The sequence below is a fragment of the Saimiri boliviensis genome, chromosome 17 (genome assembly GCF_048565385.1).
Source record: "Saimiri boliviensis isolate mSaiBol1 chromosome 17, mSaiBol1.pri, whole genome shotgun sequence".
In the NCBI taxonomy this organism is placed as follows: Eukaryota; Metazoa; Chordata; class Mammalia; order Primates; family Cebidae; genus Saimiri; species Saimiri boliviensis.
Window position 1 is genome coordinate 35,054,748 of NC_133465.1, and position 24,902 is coordinate 35,079,649.

General features: G+C 42.5%; 1 protein-coding gene and 1 non-coding gene across 4 annotated transcripts in view; both read right to left on the minus strand.

The window, feature by feature from the left end:
- Positions 1-14,355: 14,355 nt before the first annotated feature.
- LOC120366980 (U6 spliceosomal RNA) lies at positions 14,356-14,463 on the minus strand. The gene has a single exon (XR_005581489.1). It is a non-coding gene; the product is annotated as a U6 spliceosomal RNA (small nuclear RNA).
- Positions 14,464-16,963: 2,500 nt separating this feature from the next.
- The window catches only part of DGKE (diacylglycerol kinase epsilon), a 34,806-nt gene continuing 26,867 nt past the window's right edge, over positions 16,964-24,902 (minus strand). For all 3 annotated transcript variants that reach the window (XM_074388547.1, XM_039476922.2, XM_003931335.4), the window contains 3 exons: positions 23,842-23,969; positions 23,506-23,617; positions 16,964-23,142 (listed from right to left, as the gene is read on the minus strand). In XM_074388547.1, the coding sequence (XP_074244648.1) occupies positions 22,963-23,142; positions 23,506-23,617; positions 23,842-23,969 (420 nt within the window). In that variant the 3' untranslated portion in view covers positions 16,964-22,962. The remainder of the gene's footprint in view (positions 23,143-23,505; positions 23,618-23,841; positions 23,970-24,902) is intronic.

The window sequence follows — 24,902 nt, forward strand, 5'->3', positions numbered from 1 at the left end:
GTCCCTGGTTCCTGGGAGGGAGTCTTTCAGTCCTTGACCTTTCCAGGTGTTGGGTAGAGGGTCCTGGGGTGCCTCAGGACACGGTCAGGCCCCCTGAACCCCCACGCTCCTGGGCCATCTGCCTGCTGGCTGTCCTCTGTAACCCCGTTCTCCCAGGGTAATAGGAGTGTCTTTCCAGGGTAATAGGAGTGTCTTTGTTATTTGTGAGGCCATGGGATCACACCTGAGCTTATGCTAAGAGGTGAGATGACTCAGAGCTGGGGCTGGACACCAGAAAGACTGACCATGTGATTACAGGGTTGAGGCTCTGAGTCAGCCTGACCTATGGGGGTGGAGGACTGGAGGCTGAGTTTAGTCATCTGGCCAGTGCTTTAATCAATACATCATGAAACCCCAAGAAAAACTCTGGACACTAAAGCTCGGCGTAGCTTCCTGGTTGGTGGAGCCGTGGCTGTGCTGGCAGGGAAGTGTGCCCTAATTCCATGAAGGAAGGCCATGAGAGCGCTGTGCTCGAGACCCTCCCAGACCTTTCCCTGTGTCTTATTTGGCTGGTGGGGCTGATTTGTATCCTTCATAATAAAATAATCATAAACACAGTCCTGAGTTCTGTGATTTTTAGAGAATGATTGAACCTGAGGAAGGTCATGGTACCCTCCTGGGTTTTTAGCCAGTTGGTCACAAGTGCCGGTGGCCTGGGATTCTCACGTGGGGCTTGTGTCTGAAGTAAGGGCAGCCCTGTTGGCAACTGTGTCCCCCAGCGGCAGCATCTGATCTAATTCTGGTGGTCGTTGTCAGAATTGTGGTGCAGTACACCAGGTGGTATCAGAACAGAGGCGATGGGATCTGCACACCTTGAGTAAGCCCTTCTCGACCAAGCCTGTTGGAACAAAACATACTACTTTTCATGGGAGGCTCCCTGGTTTCTTCTCACCTGTGTCAAGTCCCCTTGGTTTACTGTCCTGGGTTTTGTTCTCCTTCATCCCTAGCCCCCTTTGCAGGTTTTCCTTCCTGTCACTGTAACCATAAAAATATTCAGTATGTCAGTGACAGACCTGTCCTTCTATTCAAAGATGACTCTTCAACTGTCTGGGGACACTTTTTTTTCCAATAAAAAGTTCAGGATGGTAAGTTGTAACTCCTTACTAAAGGCAAGCTGGGACTGTGTGTGTGTGAGTCTGTGTGTGTGGGCACATGTGTATGGTTTTTAAGTCACTTGTGGTCTGCTGGAGTGACCCATGGGCTAAACTTGGACTTGCTCATCGGTTTTACCTCCGTTTTCTCATCAGTTCCCAGGCAGTCTTAAAATGCCATAGCATCATGAATAACCGATGGATCCCCAACTGTTATTGACCTTGGAGTCACAGTCTACCTGTATTGTAGATCAATTCCAATACGTAAAATACAGGAAGGCTCTAAAAAAGCGAAATAAAGAGTAAAGGGGAAAGGATACATTGAAACAGCCTCGTTTAAAGGGGGCAATTTGGAATGAATACACACACAAAATAGGGTTCTTTTTTTTTTTTTTTTTTTGAGACGGAGTTTCGCTCTTGTTACCCAGGCTGGAGTGCAATGGCGCAATCTCGGCTCACCGCAACCTCCGCCTCCTGGGTTCAGGCAATTCTCCTGCCTCAGCCTCCTGAGTAGCTGGGATTACAGGCATGCGCCACCATGCCCAGCTAATTTTTTGTATTTTTAGTAGAGACGGGGTTTCACCATGTTGACCAGGATGGTCTCGATCTCTTGACCTTGTGATCCACCCGCCTCGGCCTCCCAAAGTGCTGGGATTACAGGCTTGAGCCCCCGCGCCCGACCCAAAATAGGGTTCTTTTGCTGATGCCTCTGCTGCCTTATTGAGCTGTGTGTCCTTAGTCCAGGCACATCTCCTTTCTGAGTTTTTTTTTTTTTTTCCATATAAAATTTTAATTGATAGAGTCACAACCAGAAAATTAAGAAAGAAAAGGAAGAAGACCATTTATAATTTTCTTCCCTAAACCACCTATTCTGGCATTTGGAATTTTTTTTCTGTCAGTGTTTTTTAACTCGGTAGCTTAAAAAAAAATTTATTACATATTACAAATTCTTTCAGCATTTCCTGCTACTTAATATTCAGTGTTTTTCTTAATATACATTTTATTGCGTTTTAGGTTTTGGGGTACATGTGAAGAATATGCAAGATTGTTGCTCCTTTCTGAGTCTTAACTTTGCCTGCATTAAAGGTTCCATGAGGACCAGATGAAAGTTTTGAGGTAAAAATAGGTTAACATTTAAAATATGGTACATGTGATTATCCTAGCTTCTCTGCATACTCACACACACCCCAACATTTTGAGGGGAATCCGGTTGGGGGCTGCCTTGGTAACTAGGACACAGTATTACAGCCAAAGGGCCTTATCTCTCAACTGAGGCTGTTGGCATTGCCACCACTCCTTTCTTGGTCTCCATTCCCCGGAGAGTTCCTGCACCCAAGGGCTGCTGACATTGGGTGAGCCCCACCTACTCCCTCCCCTTGTGTATTTGGACTTTGTTCTTCTCCTTTCTGCCTCATGGTATCTCTTTCTCCCCGCCAGCTTCCTGAGCTTGTTCCGTGAACCACAGATAAGCCATTTGCAGGCGCAGGCTGTGCTGAGCCCTGTTCGCTGTTTTTGGCATCCTGTCCCTGATCTGGGATGGCAAAGCAGGCCGGTGTCCTCAGATGGCTTCTAGGGATCCAGCCACAGGTGCCTCTCCCTGTCTCTCATCCCAAGACTCACTTCTGTTCTATCTACCCCCTGGAGCTTCATCGATTTGTTTGTTTGTTTGTTTGTTTGTTTATTTTCTGAGAACCTCTAGCTCTATTGCCCAGACTGGAGTGTGGTCGTCCAATCTTGGCTCACGGCAACCTCTGCCTCCTGGGTTCAAGCGATTCTCCTGCCTCAGCCTCCCAAGTAGCTACCCAGTATCAAGGGTAGCACCTTGATTACAGGCATGCACCACCATGCCAAGCTATTTTTTGTATTTTTAGAGTACAGATGGAGTTTCACTATGTTGGCCAGGCTGGTCTCAAACTTCTGGCCTCAAGCAATTTGCCCTTTGGCCTCCCAAAGTGTTGGGGTGACAGGCGTGAGCCACTGTGCTCAGTCTTCTTCATTGAATTATTCATTGCCTAGCCATGAATTTGGCATGTGGAAGAAATGTTTTTTCGTTTTTGTTTTTGTTTTTGTTTTTTTTTTGAGACAGAGTTTTCGCTCTTGTTACCCAGGTTGGAGTGCAGTGGCGTGATTTCGGCTCACCTCAACCTCCGCCTCCTGGGTTCAGGCAATTCTCCTGCCTCAGCCTCCTGAGTAGCTGGGATTACAGGCACGCGCCACCATGCCCAGCTAATTTTTTGTATTTTTAGTAGAGACGGGGTTTCACCATGTTGACCAGGATGGTCTCGATCTCTCGACCTCGTGATCTGCCCGCCTCAGCCTCCCAAAGTGCTGGGATTACAGGCTTGAGCCACCACGCCCGGTGGAAGAAATGTTAATACTTTGAGGTAAACAAAGACAGACTAGGCCAGCTAGAGAGCTGGTTGAGTTTCCTGTCAATGGAGGCATAAAGATAGGTTGGACAGATCAGTTGTCCTTTTCTCTTAAATCAATTCATTATTTTTCTAAAAATGATACGCAGTTGATATGAGTAGGTTTGTGTCCCCACCCAAATCTCATCCTGAATTGTAATCCCCATAATCCCTGCTTGTCGAGGGAGAGAGCAGGTGGAGGTAACTGAATCATGGGAGAGGTGTTCCCCATGCTGTTCTCGTGATAGTGAGTTTTCATGAGGTCTGATGGTTTTATAATGGGCTCTTCCCCCTTGGCTCAGCACTTCTTCTTCCTGCTGCCTTGTGAAGACGTTGCCTTGCTTCCCCTTTGACTTCTGGCGTAATTGTAAGTTTCCTGAGGCCTCCCCAGCCATGCTGAACTGTGAGTCAATTAAACCTCTTTCCTTTATAAATTACCCAGTCTCAGGTAGTTCTTTATAGCAGTGTGAAGACGGACTAATACAGTGGTTATTATGAAGGACGAAAGCAGGACAGAAAATTACAAATAAATCATCTCAAATGCTGCTATCTGGAAAGAAATCTGTCTCTTAGTGGATAAATAGATATATGCAAGCATCAATGATGTAGTAAACATGATGGAGAGAGATGGCAGATAAGTAGAATGGTAGATAGTCAGTGGTTTTCAATCTTTCTGGAATCACAGACCTCTTTGGGAATTGTAGCTTGACCTTAGACCTCCCTCCCCAGAACAACACACGCACACACATACACAGAAGGCAACTTTGCACACAGTTTTAGGGGATTCATGAAAAGCTGCTGCCTTAGAATGACTGATGATTTTTCTGTGGCCCCATGAAAAGGTATATTTAATTTCATAATGGAAACAAGAAAACAGTGTTACAGGCATACAATATACTCACAACTAGGAGCAGCTGCCACACTGTCTGCACCAAAGCACGCACACCACACCCTCCCACCCACACTCGAACACATGAACCAAACAAAACCAGCTGCTCTGACCTTTTCCATGAATGTATATTTGCTACTTGTTAATTCTTTCTGTCATCTGCTGGCACTTACTCTCTAGAAATGTGAAAAGTCATGAGCTTATGCTAGGACCTGCCATCCTCCCTGCATTCAGACAGCTCCTACCCACCTGATGCTGACCTGTCTGATGATGATGAATCTCCCAATGCCAGCCTGCTCCCTGACCTGCCACCCCTCACTCTGTCCTAGAGGCACAGTGCCTGTGACCAGTAGCTGCAGGATGCCTTCCACATCAGCCTCCAAAGAGCTGGGGGGGCGGGTGGGCATGCACCCATGCAAAAGGCTGAGCTACTCCCTCTTCCGCAAGCCCGGAGACCGCAGTGCTGGTGCCTTCCCCCATACCGACTCACCTCACAGGAGGGCCAGGTGCCACCTGTATCTCCAGAGGCAAAACTGCCAACCCCTTTCTCCTGTCTTGGGTTGGCTGGCACTGGGGCGGGCACCTAGGATATAGCCTCTGCCCATGGCACAGGGCCTCTACTCTTTTCCACATGTGTGCACCCCCAGCTTGGCAACCCTCAGCCTGGCAGTTGGGCCCAAAGCATCTTCCTCTCTCCTTGGCGCCTCTGGGATTGGGATGAATATCTGGCTTCCCTCTCCTTTTCCCCTTTTGTTGCTATTGGGAGCTGCTAGCTCAGGGCACCCCACCTCCAGTGTCTGGGTTCCACTTCCATGGAAGGGCTCCAGGACCCATCCTGACACCCACCCCACAGCCAGGAGGGCCAAGGCCCCATGCTGGATATTGAAATTTAGAGGCTCGCCTCCAGGGCGCATAGACAAATAAATACTCTTTCAGCATTAAAAAAAAAGAGAGAGAGAAATACAAAAGGTCAAAAAACTTGGTAGAAGAACATTTCCAATTTGAGAGCATTCTGTTGGCTATTTTAAATTATATTCCTGTGAACTGGAGACAGATCAGCACTGTAATATTGGGACAAAGCAGCGTGTTGTGTGAGGAAGACCCAACTTCCCCATTCCTGTGACCTTGGCAAGTTACTGTACTTCATTTCCTCACCAACAGAATGAGTGTAATGACATCTTAGTGTTATGGCACAATGAAATGAGACCCAGCAAGCAGCTGACGCACAGCAAATGCTCCATGCTAGTGGGGCTGTTACAATCATCATAGTCTAGGCAGCTTAAAGACAGTGGTAAATAGAAGTGCCACAGTAATGCTAATTCCCTTAAAAAGCAGTGTCAGCTCAGTGTTCTGTGGGCACACAGTGTAAGAACTGTTGGGCTTTTTGGTAAGTTAATGTAGGATGGGAAGTAGGGCTGTGGCCAGCTTTGAAAAAAATAAAATCTGCCCAACTTCCTCAGTCTTTTCATTCACCTTGAACACTTGTTTTTTCCATTACCATGCCTGGCTAATTTTTGTTGTTGTTGTTGTTACCGAGCCTGGCTAATTTTTTTTTTTTTTTTTTTAGTAGAGATGGGGTGTCATCATGTTGTCCAGGCTGGTTTCAAACTCCTGACTTCAGGTGATCCACCTGCCTCGGCCTCCCAAAGTGCTGGGATTACAGGTGGGAGCCACCATGCCCAGCCTCATTCTCCTTGAACATTTAATGTACTAGTTTCAGATTGGCCAGCATCTATGTTAATTTATGATTGTTCTGTGAATTTAGTATTGCCCTACTCTTGAGGATAGGGGAATGTTCATATATTTTTAAAAAAGTTTGTAATTTTACATCACCCTTCTCTACATAAAAGATTCACAAAGATAGTATTTGACCTCCAGTACCAATATCCATGTATTCATTAATAATATTGGATTATTAATCACTCTTTGATGCTACTGGTACCACCAGATACACAACCCTTGAAATGGCACAAAGAGTTAGTGTCACCTGTATAAGGCACAGAAACTAAGTTCCTTTTTTTTTTTTTTTTTTTGAGATGGAGTTTCGCTCTTGTTACCCAGGCTGGAGTGCAATGGCGCGATCTCGGCTCACCGCAACCTCCGCCTCCTGGGTTCAGGCAATTCTCCTGCCTCAGCCTCCTGAGTAGCTGGGATTACAGGCACGAGCCACCATGCACAGCTAATTTTTTGTATTTTTAGTAGAGACAGGGTTTCACCATGTTGACCAGGATGGTCTCGATCTCTCGACCTCGTGATCCACCCGTCTTGGCCTCCCAAAGTGCTGGGATTACAGGCTTGAGCCACCGCGCCCGGCCAGAAACTAAGTTCTTAAAGTGCCAACCTAAATCAATGGTTCTTTAGTAGAAATGACTTCCTTTAAAAAAAAAAAAAAAAAAAAAGCTCAGAAGCTTATCATTCCCACTTTATAAACTACTCACTAATTATCTCCTTATACAAAGCTAAAAGCAATTTGCGCTGTTTCCTTTTTGAACGGTTATTTTAAAAATCGAAATGAAAATTTACTAATGATTTAGGAAGCACCAACTGTCATTACTTCCCAAATCTAGGCCTGGTTCCAACTACTCGGAGGCCGAGGTGGGACGACTGCTTTGAGACCACAGGTCTGAGTCCAGACCAGAGCAACATAGTGAGACCCAGTCTCTAAAAAGAAAAGAAATGTATGCCAGCAGTGTAATCTTTGTTTGTTTGTTTGAGACAGTCTCACTGTGTTGCCCAGGCTTGAGTGCAGTGGCATGATCTCAGCTCACTGCAACCTCCACCTCCCGGGTTCAAGCAATTCTTTTGCCTCAGCCTCCTAAGTAGCTGGGATTACAGGCATGTGCCACCACACCCAGCTAAGTTTTGTATTTTTTGGTAGAGACATGTTTTCACCATATTGGCCAGGCTGGTCTTGAACTCTTGGCCTCAAGTGATCCACCCACCTCAGCCTCCCAAAGTGCTGGGATTACAGGCGTGAGCCACGGCACCCAGCCCGGCAATGTAATTGTAACAAATTACACGAGGTGTGAATAAAAAAGCTTCCGCATTTATGTATTGGATACAGTTGCTGCACGACTTTCTACTATTTTGTGAGCAGCACTTTGTTCTAGAAGAGGAGCCCTACCTGTTAGGGGGGCAGTTTCTGTTTTGCTTTCTCTTACCTATTCCTAATGACTTATAATGAGACACTACCCTTTATGTCCAACTGTTTAATATGCCTCAAATCAGATTTCTTTAAAACATAATTCTAACAATGGCACACATTGAATTTCATTTGGCCCCTGTCTGGATGGTAGCCAGTAACCAGGAACTGGGTTCAGCAGGACTAGGCACTGCTGTCCACTTTTAGGAATCAGTAGTGTCTGAGACAGGGAAAAGGAGGGGATACTAGAAGCCGTCACGCCTGGCCTTATGGCAAGGTGGAGACTAAAAGAAGGTTAAAACAAGGCCGGGCGCAGTGGCTCATGCCTATAATCCCAGCACTTTGGGAGGTCGGCAGATCATCTGAGGTCAGGAGTTTGAGACCAACCTGGCCAACATGGCAAAACCCCATCTCTACTAAAAATACAATAATTAGCCAGGCGTGGTGGCAGGCGCCTGTAATCCCAGCTACTCGGGAGGCTGGGGCAGGAGAATCACTTGAACCAAGGGCGGCGGTTGCAGTGAGCTGTGACCCCACCACTCTACTCAGCCTGGGCAAAAGAATGAAATACCATCTCAAAAAATAAATAAATAAATAAAAGGAGGTTAAAATGTAAGTGCTGGAATTCTATTCCATAGTTGTCTCTTTTTATATCTTTAATCTCTCGCTTTCCATCAGATAGTTCCTTCTCCCATGCTGCAAATGCTAACCCTGCATTCCTTAACAAGGCAATGATATTCAATGACAACCCTGCCAACTTGCACAATCTGATGTGGTTGAGAGTGACCTCCCTGGCTGCGGGTCATCTGCGGCTGCTCTATTTAGGATGACTGCTCCGCCAGGAAATTTTTCCTTTCCCCTTCTCCTTAAATATGCCTCTGTGGTTCCCCACCCAGAACTCCAGCCATGATCCCCTCTGTCAATACTACTGTTGCCAAACTGACATCAATGAAGGGGTGACTTATTCATTCAGTAAATACTTCTTGAGTGCCTACTGGGTGCTAGGCGTTGTCCCTAGGCTGAGGAGACAGCAGGAAAAAAAGAAACCCAAATTCCTGCCTCTGTGGCGCCTACATTGTAGTAGAGGAAACAGACAACAGACAGATAAACATCAGTCTAGGGAAATGGGCAGTAAAGAAAACAAACCCAGTTCGGGGCATGGCATGATGTATATGTGTGGGGTGTGTGTGTGTGTGTGTGTGTGTGTGTGTGTGTGTGTGTGTGCTGGTCTAGCTAAGGTATTCAGGAAAGACCCTTCTGATGGGATGACATTTGCTCAGTGTCCAGAATGAAGTGGGGAGAGGGTTAGGCTAAGCAAAGCTCTGGGAGAGAGAGAAGGCCCTGAGGCAGCATGTGCCTGGTATTTGAAGAACCCCACGTGTGGTTTTGGGTTCCATTTTAAGCATGGGTGATGTAAGGAAAGGCACAGTTCCTTCATCTTACTCTTTCACTTCTCACTAGAAAGTGAGCTCCATGAGGGCAGGTGTTTCATCTCTTTTGTTCATTGCTGTTTCCTAAATACTCTGAACAATGCCTGGGACACAGGAGACACACGAGATGCTGGTCTGGTGTCAGTGCACATCGAGAACACAAGCCCAGCATGCATTAACAGATGTGCTGTATGTCTAGAGTCAGCCAGAGGAATTTATAACAGAGGAGAAAAAGTAAAATTTAAAACCTGATACTAGGCCCGGTGTGGTGGCTCATGCCTTTAATATCCCAGCACTTTGGGAGGCTGAAGTGGGTGGATCACATGAGACCAGGAGTTCAAGACCAGCCTGGCCAACATGGTGAAATCCTGTCTCTACTAAAAATACAAAAATTAGCTGGGCGTGATGTGCACTTGTAATCCTAGCTACTCAGGAGGCCGAGACACGAGAATTGCTTGAACCTGGGAGGTGGAAGGTTGCAGTAAGCTGAGATCATACCACTGCACTCCAGCCTGGGTGACAGAGCAAGACTCTGTCTCCAAACACACACACACACACACACACACACACACACACAGACACACACAGACACACACACACACACACACACACACACACAAACAACAAAAAACAACTGATGCTAAATAAGACCATTCCCAGAGTCCTAAAGAAAAAATAGGCTAGGCATGGTGGCTCACACCTGTAATCCCAGCAATTTGGGAGGCTGAGGTGGGCGGATCACTTGAGTTCAGCAGTAGCCAGCCTGAGCAACATAGAGAGACCTTGTATAATTGTGTCTGCTGGTCTGGGAACTGCACTTTGAGAATCACTGGTCTAGACAGGCACCTTAAAAGACATCAACTGGTACATAAAGGGAGCCTTTGTGAGCCAAATTTGGTTCCCGTCCAGGTCTCCCCTCAACAGAGGAGGGGAAAGAGTCCCTTCTGTGGCATTTCACATGGTGGAACTATGTGTTACTCTCCCTTGCGTGTTACTCTCATTCCCTTTGCTTGCATTAAACTGCTTCCCTTTTCCTTTACTGATTATTTGTCATTTCATCCTCTCTCCAGTCTCCTCTAAAAGTGAGTGTTCTCCAGGATCTCGGCTATTTTCACCTTAGCGTTCTGCCCTTCAAGAATCCACCCACTTTCATTATTATTGTGGGAAGTAGAAAAGTTCCTCTTTAAAGTTTCCTTTCTTTCTTTTTTTTTGAGACAGAGCCTTACTGTCACCCAGCCTGGAGTGCAGTGGTGCAATCTAGGCTCACTGCAACCTCCACCTCCCCAGTTCAGGGAATTCTCCTGCCTCAGCCTCCCAAGCAGCTGGGACTACAGGCATATGCCACCATGCCCAGCTAATTTTTTGTATTTTTAGTAGAGACAGGATTTCATCAATTTGGCCAGGCTGGTCTTGAACTCCTGACCTCATGATCCACCCGCCTCAGCCTCCCAAAGTGCTGGGATTACAAGCATGAGCCACCAAGCCTGGCCCAAAAGTTTCCTTCCTTGTTAAATAATAAATTATAAATGTGCTAATAACTCTTTGTTAAGCCCTATCCTATGTAGCTGTTAGACATGCCATGCTTTTAGGCACATAGTACATTCTATGTCCTTGTACTTTAACCAAGATATCTGTGCTGGACATGCTCACAGGCATGTCCCAACTCTCCATTGCTTTTACCTGTTTAGAAAAGCTTTAAGTTGTTAGCAAATCAGGTTTTATTTAGATTGTGAGCTCTGGCTCCAGCCAACAGAGATCAGACAGCAGTAGGGATGACAGCAAGTGCATAAGAGATTAATATGTCTATTTTCCTTTGTTCATTGCATTCTCTGGCAAGATGGCTATCAGGAGTACCCTTCCTGCAAGTGCAGGAAGTAAAAATTGTGTTGCTGAAAGATCCTTTGTCTCAGTGCTCAATTTTCTTTGTAACACTGAGCATCTAGTTCCAACAATCATCCTCATTATCATCATCATCATGATGATATAATAGCTGACATTTATTTCAATTTCCTATGCTTCTGGTAATGTACCAGGACTTTACATAAATGTATCAGTTAGGATGCTGATTTTGGTGAAAATGAGCAGAAAACCCAACTGAAAAAAATAAGGGTTGGTTGTGGTGGTGCATTCCTGTAGCCCCAGTTACTTGGGAGGCCGAGGTGGGAGGATCGCTTGAGCCCAAGACTTCAAGGCTGAAGTGAGCTGTGATCATTGCACTCCAACCTGGGTGACAGAGTAAAACCCTGTCTCAAAAAAAAAAAAAAAATTTATGTCACATACTCAGTAGTCCCAAGCTAGGACAGCTGCAGGGTTGGTTGACTCAACATTGTCTCAACTTGTCATCAAGGCCTCTTTCCTTCTTTCTCGGCCTGTTGGCTTTGTCGTCAGTGTTGAGTCCCTCTTGGTCAGGAGATGGCTGCCATGCTGCAGTCGTCTGCCAGGACATTGCCTCTGTCTTTTTAAGAGCCAGGAAGCCTTTCCTGGAGGCACCATGCAGATCTCCCCCTCACATCTCATTGGCTAGAGTTAACTTGGATGTCCACTTCCAATTGCAAAGAGAATGGGATTCACATGTTGGTTACCCCAGAGTTGGGGTGGGTCACCTTCTCTGAGTACTTGGCTGTCATTTGGACAGAGCTGGCAGTCTGCTGCAGGGAAGGAGAAGGGAAGCTGGTATTGAGTGATCAATCAACAGCCGTGCTCTGGTTATCCACTGCTGTGTAACTACCATGACAAACTTGATGAAAACAACATCCCTTATCAGTTCCATGTGAATGTCTGAATGTAACTTTACAGCCTGTGTATTTTAAACCATGTTTATCTCTTGTTTCTCAAAACCAGCTCTCCCCTGTGTGGGGGAACAGCGCTACCACCACATCATAGAGACCTTGCACGTACCCACTTAGGCAGACTCTTGGCAAAATGCCTCATGATCTTCCTGGATATGGGAGGCTGGGAGGCCTGTGTACAGAGCCACTGTAAGGCGATCTTCTGTTTGCCTCCTTCTCTCTCCTGGGAAGCTGCCATGAGACAGTTTCTCATCTCTTAGGGCTTCTGGTGATGCGGAGGCTTTCTGTCCTGGCTTCCTCAAAATAGAGCTTCTAGGATTAGCTCCTCAGCAACGGGGTATTCCACAACTCACACTGCAGTCATGGGGGTCTTTGTTTTGGTGTCATATACTTCTTGGTATGTGGACAAAGATCACAGGAAGCTGGCACCTTTTGGCTTATTCTTTTTGCTGTCTACGTAAGTTAACAAACTGTCTAAATCTCAAAGTGGCTCCTTGTAACTTGACTGGTTGACTCAGAACATGGTTTTGGCCTTGACACCCGGAACCTCCACACTTCTATCATCAGCAGAGTGTACACAATAAATATTCATTGAACACATTCGTTCTTCCAAGGCTGAAAATCTTGAGAGATCTCTTACCCCTTTCCCCTAGGTATCCTACATCTTGTCCCATCAATTCTTCCTGTGTGAATGTTCTCATTTCTGCCTCTACTTCTATCAAATAGCTTTCCCGTTTCTAATCCTTCTGCCTTACAACTCATCTTCCACATGGTTCCTAGAGTAATCTTAAAATGCCATTTTTGTACATGGCACCCTAAAGTTCACAGTTCACAGACTTACGGCATGCTTTAGCTTCTTTCATGAGATGGAGTTTCGCCCGTCACCCAGGCTGGAGTGCAATGGCATGGTCTCAGCTCACTGCAACCTCTGATTCCCAGGTTCAAGTGATTCTCCCGCTTCAGCCTCCCAATTAGCTGGGACTACAGGCGCATGCCACCACACCTGGCTAATTTTTGTATTTTTAGTAGAGATGGGGTTTCACCATGTTGGCCAGGCTGGTTTTGAACTCCTGACCTCGTGATCTGCCCTGCCTCACTAGTGATCAGCCTGCCTGTGCTGGGATTACAGGCGTAAGTCACTGCGCCCAGCCTCCAACTCCAAATTTAAACCATAACCATTCGACCTGGCAATGTGCAAATGCAGATGTGACAAAAAATCACTATGGCATTCTTGTCACCCCCAACTGGTGGAAAATGAGATTCGCTTTGCACCTTTCTCTCAGTAATACTGGATTGTTACTTTGAGATGGAGTTTCACTCTTGTCGCCCAGGCGTGATCTTGGCTCACTGAAACCTCCATCTCCCGAGTTCAAGCGATTCTCCTGCCTCAGCCTCCCAAGTGGCTGGGATTACAGGTGCCTGCCACCACACCTAGCTAATTTTTTTGTATTTTTAGTGGAGATGGGGTTTCACCATGTTGGCCAGGCTGGTCTCAAACTCCTGACCTCAGGTGATCCGCCTGCCTCGGCCTCCCATTGTGCTGGGATTACAGGTGTTAGCCACTGCACCCGGCCGGATTGTTCATCTTGAATGGCAAATATATAAAGGTTTTTTTCCACCTAAATGACTGGAACATTTGGACTATGTCCTACCTAAAATGACCAGATGACTCTTTAAATGTTAATCAAATTCTGAACCTCAGGTCACTTGTACATAAAGTGAGCCCTCAGAAACAAGCCTCCTGAGTGATCTCCCAAACTCAATCATACAAAGGGCTTGCAGATTACATTCTTTCGTAACAGCTTTCTCCTCAGCATGGAGTCTCTGAATTGAAAAAATTACTTATTAATATTTCAGCAACTCTTGAAAAAAATTTTAGTGATATTTATGAATTTTCTTCAAGCAGTACAGTACGAGATAATTTCACCTCAGCAATACCCCAAAATAGAGGAGTTATTGACACTTTAGCTGCTCAGCAGTGAGCCTGTGCTTGAATTGGTGAGAAGTGGTGTTTTTATGTTAATAAAACCTAATAGTGTTTTGTAATATTTGATATTGTTGGCCAAAATTTAAAAGATCCTCAAGAATACAAGGTTTTTATCTCATTAGCACTGCCTCCCTTTGATATTTCAGTTGGTTACATCTTGGCTCCTGGGAATCTTTTCTCGGGGTATTTTTCAATCCTTTGCTATTATTCTCCTTGTAGTTACTGTGTTCACCCATACACAGTGGGTGGCCATACACAATGGCTTACCCAACACAGTGCATTGTATTCTCTCAATGCTTTTTAATTTTTTTTAGCGACAGTGTCTTCCTCTGTCACCAAGGCAGGAATGCAGTGGTGCAATCATAGCTCACTGGACTTGGAACTCCTGAGCTAAAGTGATCCTCCCACCGTGGTCTCCTGAGTAGCTGGGATTACAGGTGTGTGCCACCATTCTCAGCTAATTTTTTTTCCTCCCAACTTAGAAAGTTTATTTTACCAAGATTAAGGACGTGCCATGACATGGCTTCAGGTCTTGATGACATGTACCCAAGGTGACCAGGGTACAACTTGCTTTTATAAGTAAAATATGGACAATTTCACGAATTTGCATGCCATCCCTCTTCAGGGGACATGCTAATCTTCTCTGTATTGTTCTAACTTTAGTGTTATGTGCTGCTGTGGTAAGCACTGCCTAGCTAACTTATATTTTTTTGGGATGGGGTCTCTGTCACCAACGTTGGAGTGCTGTGGCACAATCATGGCTCATTGCAACTTCTGCCTCTCAGGCCCAAGTGATCCTACCTCAGCCTCCTGAGTAGCTGCGACCAGAGGTGTGTGCCACCATGCCTGGCTAATTTTTTGTTGTTTTTGGTAGAGACAGGGTTTCATTATGTTGCTTAGGCTGGTCTGGAACTCCTGAGCTCTAACAACCCATCTGCCTTGGCCTCCCACAGTGCTGGGATTATAGGTGTGAACCTCCATGCCCAGTCCTGCCCAGGTCACTAAACATATGCCTCTTTTTTTGTAGACATGGGGTCTTGTTACATTGTCCACCTGGTCTTGAACTCCTGCTCAAGCAATTCTACTTTGCCCTCCAAAGTTCTGGGATTACAGGTGTTATCCACAGAGCCTGGTCGTTTCAAGGATATTAAATGCTTTCCAGCAGTCACTTGCATGTCAGAAGACTGCCGTAAGGATCAGACAGTTGGAGGAAACCAGCATGGACTGTCACTGATGAGGGTTACTCTGAGCCCTAGTGCAGCTACTGGTAACATCTGACTCTTCCTCCCAGACCGTGTGGATAGTGGTAACTGAGAGTGATGCTACGCCATTTGGTCACATTCTCAGCTTGCTGACAGGGTTGACTAAAAGCAGGGAATTGCCAAAGCAAAATTAAAATGAAAACTAGGCTTCAAACGTTCCCGAGCCAATAAACCAACTAGGCCTTAAAAATAGCCCTAACCTACTGACACTGTAAACGTAAATGAAACTTAACTTGGGACCTTTTTGGTAAATGCTTATGTTAGAAACAAAACTTAACCTCAGCCAATCAGAAGCAGCCAACTAATATGATCATGAGACTGGGGACTTTCCAACAAAGTAAGCCAAAAAAGGGAACCAATGAAATCGCTTCTTCATTTTGCTTCTGTATCCACTCTACGAATACTTGCCTCTGATGTTGTCATCGAAACACCAAATCCTGAGTTTGGTGTTTCCCAATTCAATAATTGCTTCTTACTCAAATACATTCTAAACTTTTATTGTGCCTGCTTTTTTTTTTCTTTTACAATAGTCCATGTGTAATACTTTCAGCTCACCAAGATCTCCAAATTCCTTCCATGAGTAATTTTTTGGTATGTGATGTTTTCTTGCACAGGGAATCCCTCAGAGGGCCGCACTAGCATTCCTAGTGCTCAGAACAATGACACATCTGCCAGTATTTAACACTTTTAAAAATACTGTTGTTGGTGGCTGAGTTCATGATGAAAGGCAGTAGGGAGGATGACCTGGGTTCAATCTGTAGCTCTCAGTTCTCAATGTATAAAATGGGGCCCATAATGTCTCCCTCACACAAATACAGATTATAGCACAGAAAGTAAAAGCATGTAACATTTCAGTGTACAAATAAATGTGCGAAGCTGTTTAAGAAGTCCAAACATGGAATCATTACGGGTAAGACAGCCGCCTTGTGAACTTCAGCAGTTAACATAGCCATATTCTCATGCATGTAAATTAAGGGGCATGACACTTGGCACTGTCTGTTTAAAAGAATGCAGGCTAGTGATCAAATGACTTTTTATTACAAAAAATTTATAAAAATGGACTTCCAGGTAAAGATGACAGAATAAAGCAGGACTACAGAATCATCTTCCTCTAATGCCTAATAAAACGAATAAAAGATGTTACATGCCACAAAAAAATTTTTTTCATATCATTACTGATACATCACAAATCTTTATGCAAACCCAGATGGAAGGAAACACATAGTTCTGCCATGTATATTAAGATGCATTCACTCTCCCACCCTAATAACAATCATGTTACCTTATGGTAGGCAGTAATTAGTTGCCAACCAATACTTAAAAATCAGATTTCATATATTCTAAATTTCTATCTTTTCTAGAAAAATAAATTCTGTTCACACTAGGCCTGCTTCCCAGCAATCATGTGCTCTGGTTCACCAAAGTCTCCACAGCTCTTCCCTTCATCACTTGCCTAGCTCCTGTAAACATATGCAACCCCTAGGTGACCATTAATTCCCACTCTTAAAGAAAATTTGAGGTTCAGGAAGAACAAGTAATTGCCCAGTGTTAAATTACGGTGGTGGAGGCTGGGTCCAATTCAGATGTTTCAAATAAATTCTGCATTTTTCCATATTCTACCAACTGAAAATAAGGTGAATTCAACAACTTAATCCCATTTACTGCTCTGCTCTGCCAGGAGCCAGTTTATATGCGTGAGAATGAATGTTTCTCCTAACATTCATTTGTATTATTCTGTGCTCTTAGGCTACAAAGGCCATGCAATATGAATTTTTTATTCTTTCTGTCCAAAAGTATGTGACTCCACACTGGCTACATAGTATGTTTGCCCGACTGTATACCAAGAACCATTTTCTGGGACATTAAGTCAAAGCCGTTTATTTTATCTCGTGGTGTGTCAAAAAACAACACAGTATCATACTTAAGTGCTGTACTGCTGTACTTTTAATTTTATTAAAAAACACGCAAGTATCTTCAACATATCAAATGCTTTAATTCACATTTGTGCCTTCAGGCACTGACCACAAAAATACAGACCCAACACAACAAAAACAATTGACACAGGGTAATTAAGTGGTAGGTACACAGGACTGTGGTGGGCAGGGGAAAGTACAAGGGGCCAGCTGGCTGCGCAAGTGGAGTTATCGCATGTGCCCTCAGCGCTGTGGGTTTAGGAATCCACTGCAGTCAGTTCACTTCTAAGAGGACTGGGGTTGAGGACTCGAGCTAGGCTGATCTAAACTTATACAGAATTATAAAGGAGAGTGCCAATTTATCTGTAGGGTTCATTAAAGCAGTTCAAATCTGAAAGACTGCTGGCAGAGCCCTGAACTGGATTGAGAGCAAGTGTTTTTAAAAGCCATCATCATCCAACTCCACCAAATGCCTGCCTTACTCTAGGGTTTTTCTCAGCCAAACCTACTCATCTGATCAGGACGTCCTCTTGCCTGGACAATGTCAGAGGAACAAGGAAAACAACTTAGCTTTCCAGCTCTTCCTTTTCAACATTCCGTGTCAGTCACTAAAAAAGTAACACGTAAGGGAAATTCTCTAGATTACAGCTTATTTCCTGTTTAGTGAATTCTGTGTTGATGTTATCCTTTAACGGTGAGGTAGGTAGCTCAGGGCATCCTTAGAGAGACGGAAGTGTGCTTGGTCTGATGTCTGATACAGCAACACATTTTTTTAAAAATTGAGACGGAGTTTTGCTCTGTCGCCCAGGCTGGTGTACAGTGGTGTGATCTCGGCTCACTGCAACCTCTGCCACCAGGGTTAAAGCGATTCTTGTGCCTCAGCCTCCTGAATAGCTGGGACTACAGGCATGGGCCACTGTGCCCAGCTAATCTTTTTTAAAAAAAATTTTTAGTAGAGATGGGGTTTCACCATGTTGGCCAGCCTGGTCTCCAACTCCTAACCTCAGGTGATCCGCCTGCCTCGGCCTCCCCAGGTGCTAGGATTACAGGTGGGAGCCACTGTGCCTGGCCTCAGCAATACATTTCTATTTACAGTTTCTAGGTGATTTATTTTCTGCAGACATTCTCGCAGATGGGTAAGTTCAATCATTTTCATTTAAGTTTTGTAAAAGTCTGTATTAGAGGATGACATTTTAAAATTATTTCCACAGAACCCTGGAATGTACCTTTTTGGTATCTGCAAGCCTCATGCACTGACTACAGAGTCAGGGCAAGGTGGGTAAATAGATATGTATGTATGTGTATGTATATTTACATGTCTAAAATTAACTAAATACACAGATAATATACTTAAATTAGAAACACAAGGAATGAAGGCTAAGTTCAGTGCTTTACTATTCAATAAAATAGCTTTAAAAACTGTGAAATAGGGCCGGGTGCGGTGGCTCAAGCCTGTAATCCCAGCACTTTGGGAGGCAGAGGCGGGTGGATCACGAGGCCGAGAGATCGAGGCCATCCTGGTCAACACGGTGAAACCCCGTCTCTACTAAAAATACAAAAAATTAGCTGGGCATGGTGGCACGTGCCTGTAATCCCAGCTACTCAGGAGGCTGAGGCAGGAGAATTGCCTGAACCCAGGAGGCGGAGGTTGCGGTGAGCCGAGATCGCGCCATTGCACTCCAGCCTGGGTAACAAGAGCAAAACTCCGTCTCAAAACAAAACAAAACAAAACAAAACACAAAACTGTGAAATAGCCAAGTGGCCACATTCTAAGCAGCAACGGAGACCTCCAAAATATTCTGTTCATCAAAAAAAACATGAAGTTTCTGAATATGTAAAAATTAGTAGAAAATCAATTAGGTGACAGTCAGTCACTATAGTAGTGGCTTTCAAACCCTTTTTAAAAAATAGAAGCATTTTAAATGTGGAAACATTTTATCTACTGAGATCTGAAGCAGCAACTCAGTATACACAAGTGTGGCTGCACTGACTGAAGTGAGAAGGCAGGAGCCTCCATGGCTCGCTGCCCCTTGGAGGCGCATTGCACTAGCTCCTGAAGCAACTCCTTGTCCTTCAACACTGCACAGAAAACAAAGAAACAAACAAACACACAAACAAATAACAAATACTGCATGGGTCGCAGTCCAAAAACTGATCCCATGTACAAATCATACCAATTTTTATGTAATAGAGTTCAGACAAATATATCAATTTGGGTATGATACAAACAAGTTTTTCACAGAGTTCTTTTAGAAAAGTGATTTTGGGGACAGTGGAGTAGAAGAAAAACAATTTTAATTCAATTTTTTGGCATGGTATCCCACCTGGCGAAAGCCCTAGGTGAATATATGAGGTTCAGACCAGAAGCTTTCAAATTTCAGTATGCTTAAGAATCGCCTGAGGTGCTTGTGAATGAAAAGAGGTTTCTATGTTGCATCTCCAGAGACAGAGAATCTTTAAGTCAAAGGCTGGGCTCAGGAATCCATGCTTTCAACAGCCTGCCCATGCATTCTGATGCTGCAGAGCATACTCGTGCAGCTCGTATTCCTGCAGAGCATACTTCTGCAAAGCGTACTCCAAGAAACAGGTAGAGAAAGGCTTCAAGGGAAAAATTGAAAAAGGCAAGGGCACACTTTTTAAAAGAAAAATCCAAACCACCTTTTCTGTCTTGTTGCTGAGAATGAATTCAGATAGGGATAAACAACATCAAAAAAATTTTAAATATCTACATATTTTAAATAAATCTATATTCCACTGTCCTCAATCGGGTAGAAATATTTAAAAAATTCTCAATATAAAACGCTGGTTCTTGCTTCAATATTACCATTTTGAAGGAAAACCACACAAACTATTACCCATTCTAATGACCTTTTTGGCCAAACAAATTACATATTTGGGTCCACATTAATCTGTAAATTAGTATAACCTTTAAAGTTTTCAAGTTAGTGCAAATTTAAAATTCAATAAATACATTAAATACAATTTTAGTTTATATTACAAATGCAAATTATTTTTCTTTTGACATGCTGGTAGTACTCATTTTTACAATGCAAATGGACTTTACAATTTCTGAGTCATAGTATACTTTATGACTCTAAGCAAATATATTTAACAAAGCAAACACTATATTTTTGAAACACTCTAAAAAAATAAAAATAAATAATTTTGACTATAAAATTTGTATAAACATTAGCTACATTAGGGGTTTACAGCTGATTTGTTGCAGAAAACCTAAAACACATTTAAATCATGTAATCTTACTAGTAGACAACTTGTATTTTAAAACAAGTCAGTTTGATTTCTATTCAACATGACAAAGCACTGAAAATTATCATCATCTGCCTATGGGATCTGTAAGAGCTGCCAGGTATTCAGTATTTAAGCCACTAAGTTTATAGGAGTTAGGAATGTATTGGGATAGTAAAAAGATGAGAGAAATCTGGAAACAGACATGGAGATATGATTTAGTTCATGTATTTCTTCCTGAGAATGTAGAATTTTTTTTTTTTAAATATCAAGACAATTTAAAATGGAACAGGAAAATCTTATGGCAATTTTTTTGGTAAAGTATAGAATCCCTGGTAATATAAACAATCACTACTCTAATAAGTAACTTGCAAACATGAAGTCTTACAAATTGTACTTATTTAAACAAGGCACATGCCTCTACATTTATTTGAAATGCTGGGTCAATGTGCCCAAAAAAGTAATTTTGCAAAAACAAGATAGTGATATGTTTTATGATATGCTATTCTGAAATAGCTTCCCTAAAAGAAGTCTAAATGAGTGAATAAGCCAGCAGAAAAACTCCATGACAATCAATAGTGATGTAAAAACATCACTAGATTATGATAACCAAAAAATCAATTTGTTTAAATAAATGAGAACATTGTATATAAGCCTGTTCTAAATACGGTGTAATATTATGGCTAATATTAAAATTTTAATTGTAGTTTTAGCAATTAAAAGAAACTATATTATTGTGATTATTTTAATTTCAACATCCTAAATTGATTATTTACTTTGCTTCTACAATTAGCACTATGAATTATATAACAGGTAAACTATAACCTACAGCAAAGTGAATTTCATAGTGTATTTATAAAATGTGGTATCTTTAACAATTGTGAACATAAATGAAAGAATAAAGTTCATAACACTCACAACATGATTGGCTCATTAAAAAAACCCAAAAACTCTGCCATCCCCACTGCCATGGTTACCTACCATGAAAGGTAGGTATAAGTAAGTTCAAAAGAGATCTGCTCACAAAGTTTCTCAAGACTAGAATTTAAGATCACTCACTGAGATCTGGAAGAGGCTAATTTAGCAAAATAAAGTATTTCATAAAACGTACTGACTACTGTATACATTACTGAGTTGCTCTCTGAAAACATGGTCTGGGTCTAAAGTGAGGCCAACTTAGGTATATGGCAATTCACAGATGACAGATTCATAGCAGACCCTCAAAGACAGCTAATGGTGCTTTGGGGGATACATTCCGATCTTTCAGAGATTACTGTCATTAAAGACCACAGCACCTACAAATGGGCCATCTGTCAGAAAAACACAGGCTGGATACCCACTGGGTCTGCCTACCTGTGGGACATGAAGGGATGGACTGGTCAACAGCAGTGAAAGAGCACCCTCTAATGGGAACCATGAAACTAGCCGTTCAGTAAGTTTGTGGCAGTTGAGGGGCCAATGAAACAATGAAACAAAGTTTTCAGTTATCTAAAAGTAGCTCCCTAGTGCTTTTTATGTCCTCCTCCTTTTTGCAAAACAATGAGGAATGAGAATATCTAGGTATCTGTCAGGAGAATTAAATTAGGATTTTTATTACTTAATTGGCTAAATTGCTATCTAATTGTGACTAGCAGAATTTATGTATCAATTTAACTTATTAAATAAAGCTACAGAATGTAAACACTAAACACAGGTATCATACCACAAGGTAAATAATAAATACTTTAAACATATATCTCTCATTTTAAAATAAATACGATATAAACATTTTAGCAGAGATTTCTGTCCACTTACCATCCGAAAGGGAAATTCTGTTAAAAGACTACCGTATTTGAAAATACTACAAGACCAATGAATTTTTAAAACTTATCAGTCAGCCTTGAGCTTTTCCTAAGCAATTAATCTCACTGATAAGTTTCCTTTAAGCACATTTTTTAAAGTGTCGACACTGTTTTTTAATAAAAAGAGAAGTTGATGAACTATTCAGCTCAGAACCTGGAACTTACAATCCAAAGTGTTCTGAATCTTATTTCTTACCAGTTAATTTATCTGTTTCTCTTTTGGCTACACTAAAATAGATCCTGAATTTCAGCTCAAATAGTTACCTACAGAGTTAAACAACATTTAGGTGTCTGAATATCTTCCTAAAATAAAAATTATAATGAAAATTTTAAGTGTTATTTTTGTTTACTGTTTTCCTTTTGGGGGTTCCTAGAAACCAATACACACACTTGGTTTGGGTTGTAGAGAATCGTAAGAGGCATGCTGCAGGAGGATGCCCACAATTAACCATGCTGGTTTGACAGTAATTACTTCTTCTCAAAAAATCAAGTTAATTTTTAAAATGTGATGGTGTCACCATCTTAAAAATGAAGATGGAAATGATCTTTCCATCCACACCTTGTTGGAGACATATGTCCATCCAATGTGTGTCCATCAAATGCATGGTTCAAAACTAAGACAGCACATACTTCAGAGTCAGTCCCACTCTCAAAACAGTCATAAAAAAATTTCACTTTCATGTAACTTTTTATGACTTTTCAAAAGTTAATAATATTCATTTGAAGTATTTTGCTGAAAAAGAATAAACACTTGTAAATAACTGGACTCTGGCTGGTTTGGGGATGCTATTTACAAAAATGTATACCCATTATACTACTAGCGAAATTAAGACTGAATGCTGATAGAGATTCTGGTAATACTTTTGGATGAACATCTATCTACTTTGCTTTGAGGATTCTATGCAGTTTTCACTCCCTCATCCATCTATTCAGTCTCCTTTATGTCTTCTTGATCCGAAGTACTAGAGATGTCATCATCTGTTTGTTCTCCAGAGAAATATAACATCATTGCATGTGTCTTGTGAGTTATGGTGACAGTGCAGGGCCCTTGGGCCCAAGGCTCTCCATCCACCTGCATTGGCATCATGGAGCACTTCAAAATCAGCTGATATTAGGGAACAAATAATGTTTACAAGTCAGTCCTCCAACATTTAGAAAGGTCTTCCTTAATAATACCATCTACAATCCCTTAACCCTTATGCATTTCATTTTTAGAAAATATTAATCTGAATATGTTTTTATTCATTGATTGTTTAAGGAATTGTTTTTCAAGTGAATGTTTTATCTAATGGTTCTTGAGCCATATTTCTGTTTCTTCCTCATCCCACTCAAGTCTCTGGTGTAGACTGACCAGCTGCAACAGCCATAAACCATTGTTTAAAGAGTTATAGCATGTATACTTTACACATCAACAGCTTAGAAACGGACTGGGACAAATTAGCCTGTTACAGCTATATTTTTCACCTACCCTCACTGTATGTGCCTGTCCTATTCGAAAAGGATTCGCCAGTTTCACTTGAATCTGAGCACAGTGGAAAGACCCATATACTCCAACAACTTCCAGCAGACCATCATCATGCCTAAAATTGGAAAAAGAAAATATGGATTATATGATACAATAAAATAAAATCAGTTAAGCTAGAGCAATTGCCTTTTAATGCAGTTGGACCATCAACTTTAAAATATTTATAACTAATGAGATATACAAAAAAGAAAATTTGAGGAAAAACGTTAAAGTATATAAACAAAGAGATTGCTTTAAATAAAATAGTGACATGAAAAAACAGACTACAAATGTACATACCTGGCTAGAGGGTAAGTCTCGTCCCCCATCCCTTCCCATAGTCTGCAGCCACCGCCCCAGTATCCAATGTTCAGAACTATAATACCTTCCAAGTTGGGCAGTGCTACTCGCTCACCATCCAGTTCTAGCTTTAAAGAAATACAAATAGATAGTGACTACAGGGAACACTATTTCCATACATATCTATTTAGAATTCACATCCATTTTCATAAATGTGCTTATGTGAGAGGGATGCACATGTAGAAGACACTCCCTACCTCTCACTCAGGGCCTCTCATTTGGCCTTTTCTATCTCCCCAGTGGAACTGCTTCTATCAACATCAATAACGTCCTTTCTGTTGAGCCCCATGATTTTTTAGGCCTTATCTAACCTGCTGTTTCAGTAGCACCTCACACTTGTTGACTCCCTTCCTCTTTTTCCTAAAATCTTCTTCCCTTTGCTTCATGGAAACCACAGACTCTTGCTTCCCTGGATGTTCATTCTCAGGAAAGTAAACTGGGCCAGATCCATCTCTCCACTGCCTACAAAATGTGTCCACTGACAGGCACCAAAAACTCCTATGTAAAAAACTGATCAAGCAACTTGTTCTGCAATTCGCTCTCTGTTCTCCAACGTACTTTCCAGGAAAGAGTAACAGTCTTCCCCTCCTCCTCTTAGCTAACTCCTACTTACTCTTTCCTGGTAAGTAGGTTACTCACCCCCCCAACCCAACTGTTTAAGCCAGAAACCTGGGAGTTATCTTTGATTTCTTTGAATTTACCCTCCACATTCACTTAACCACTAAAAAACAGCTGATGCTATTTCAGTCTTCTCTCCACAATTTCTTCCCTAAAATGTTCCTATCTGGTCTATCTGCCTCTAGCTTTACTTTCCTATGCATCCCTCACAGAGCAGTCAGATTGACACTTAAAAAATGCAAATATGTCATCCTCTAATTACAATCCTTCAATGGCTTCACTTCAACCCTTCAATGCCCATGATGAAATCCAAGCTCTAATACCAGGCAAATATGACACTGTGATTTGACATCTGTCCATCTCTCTAGCCTCAGCTCTTACCA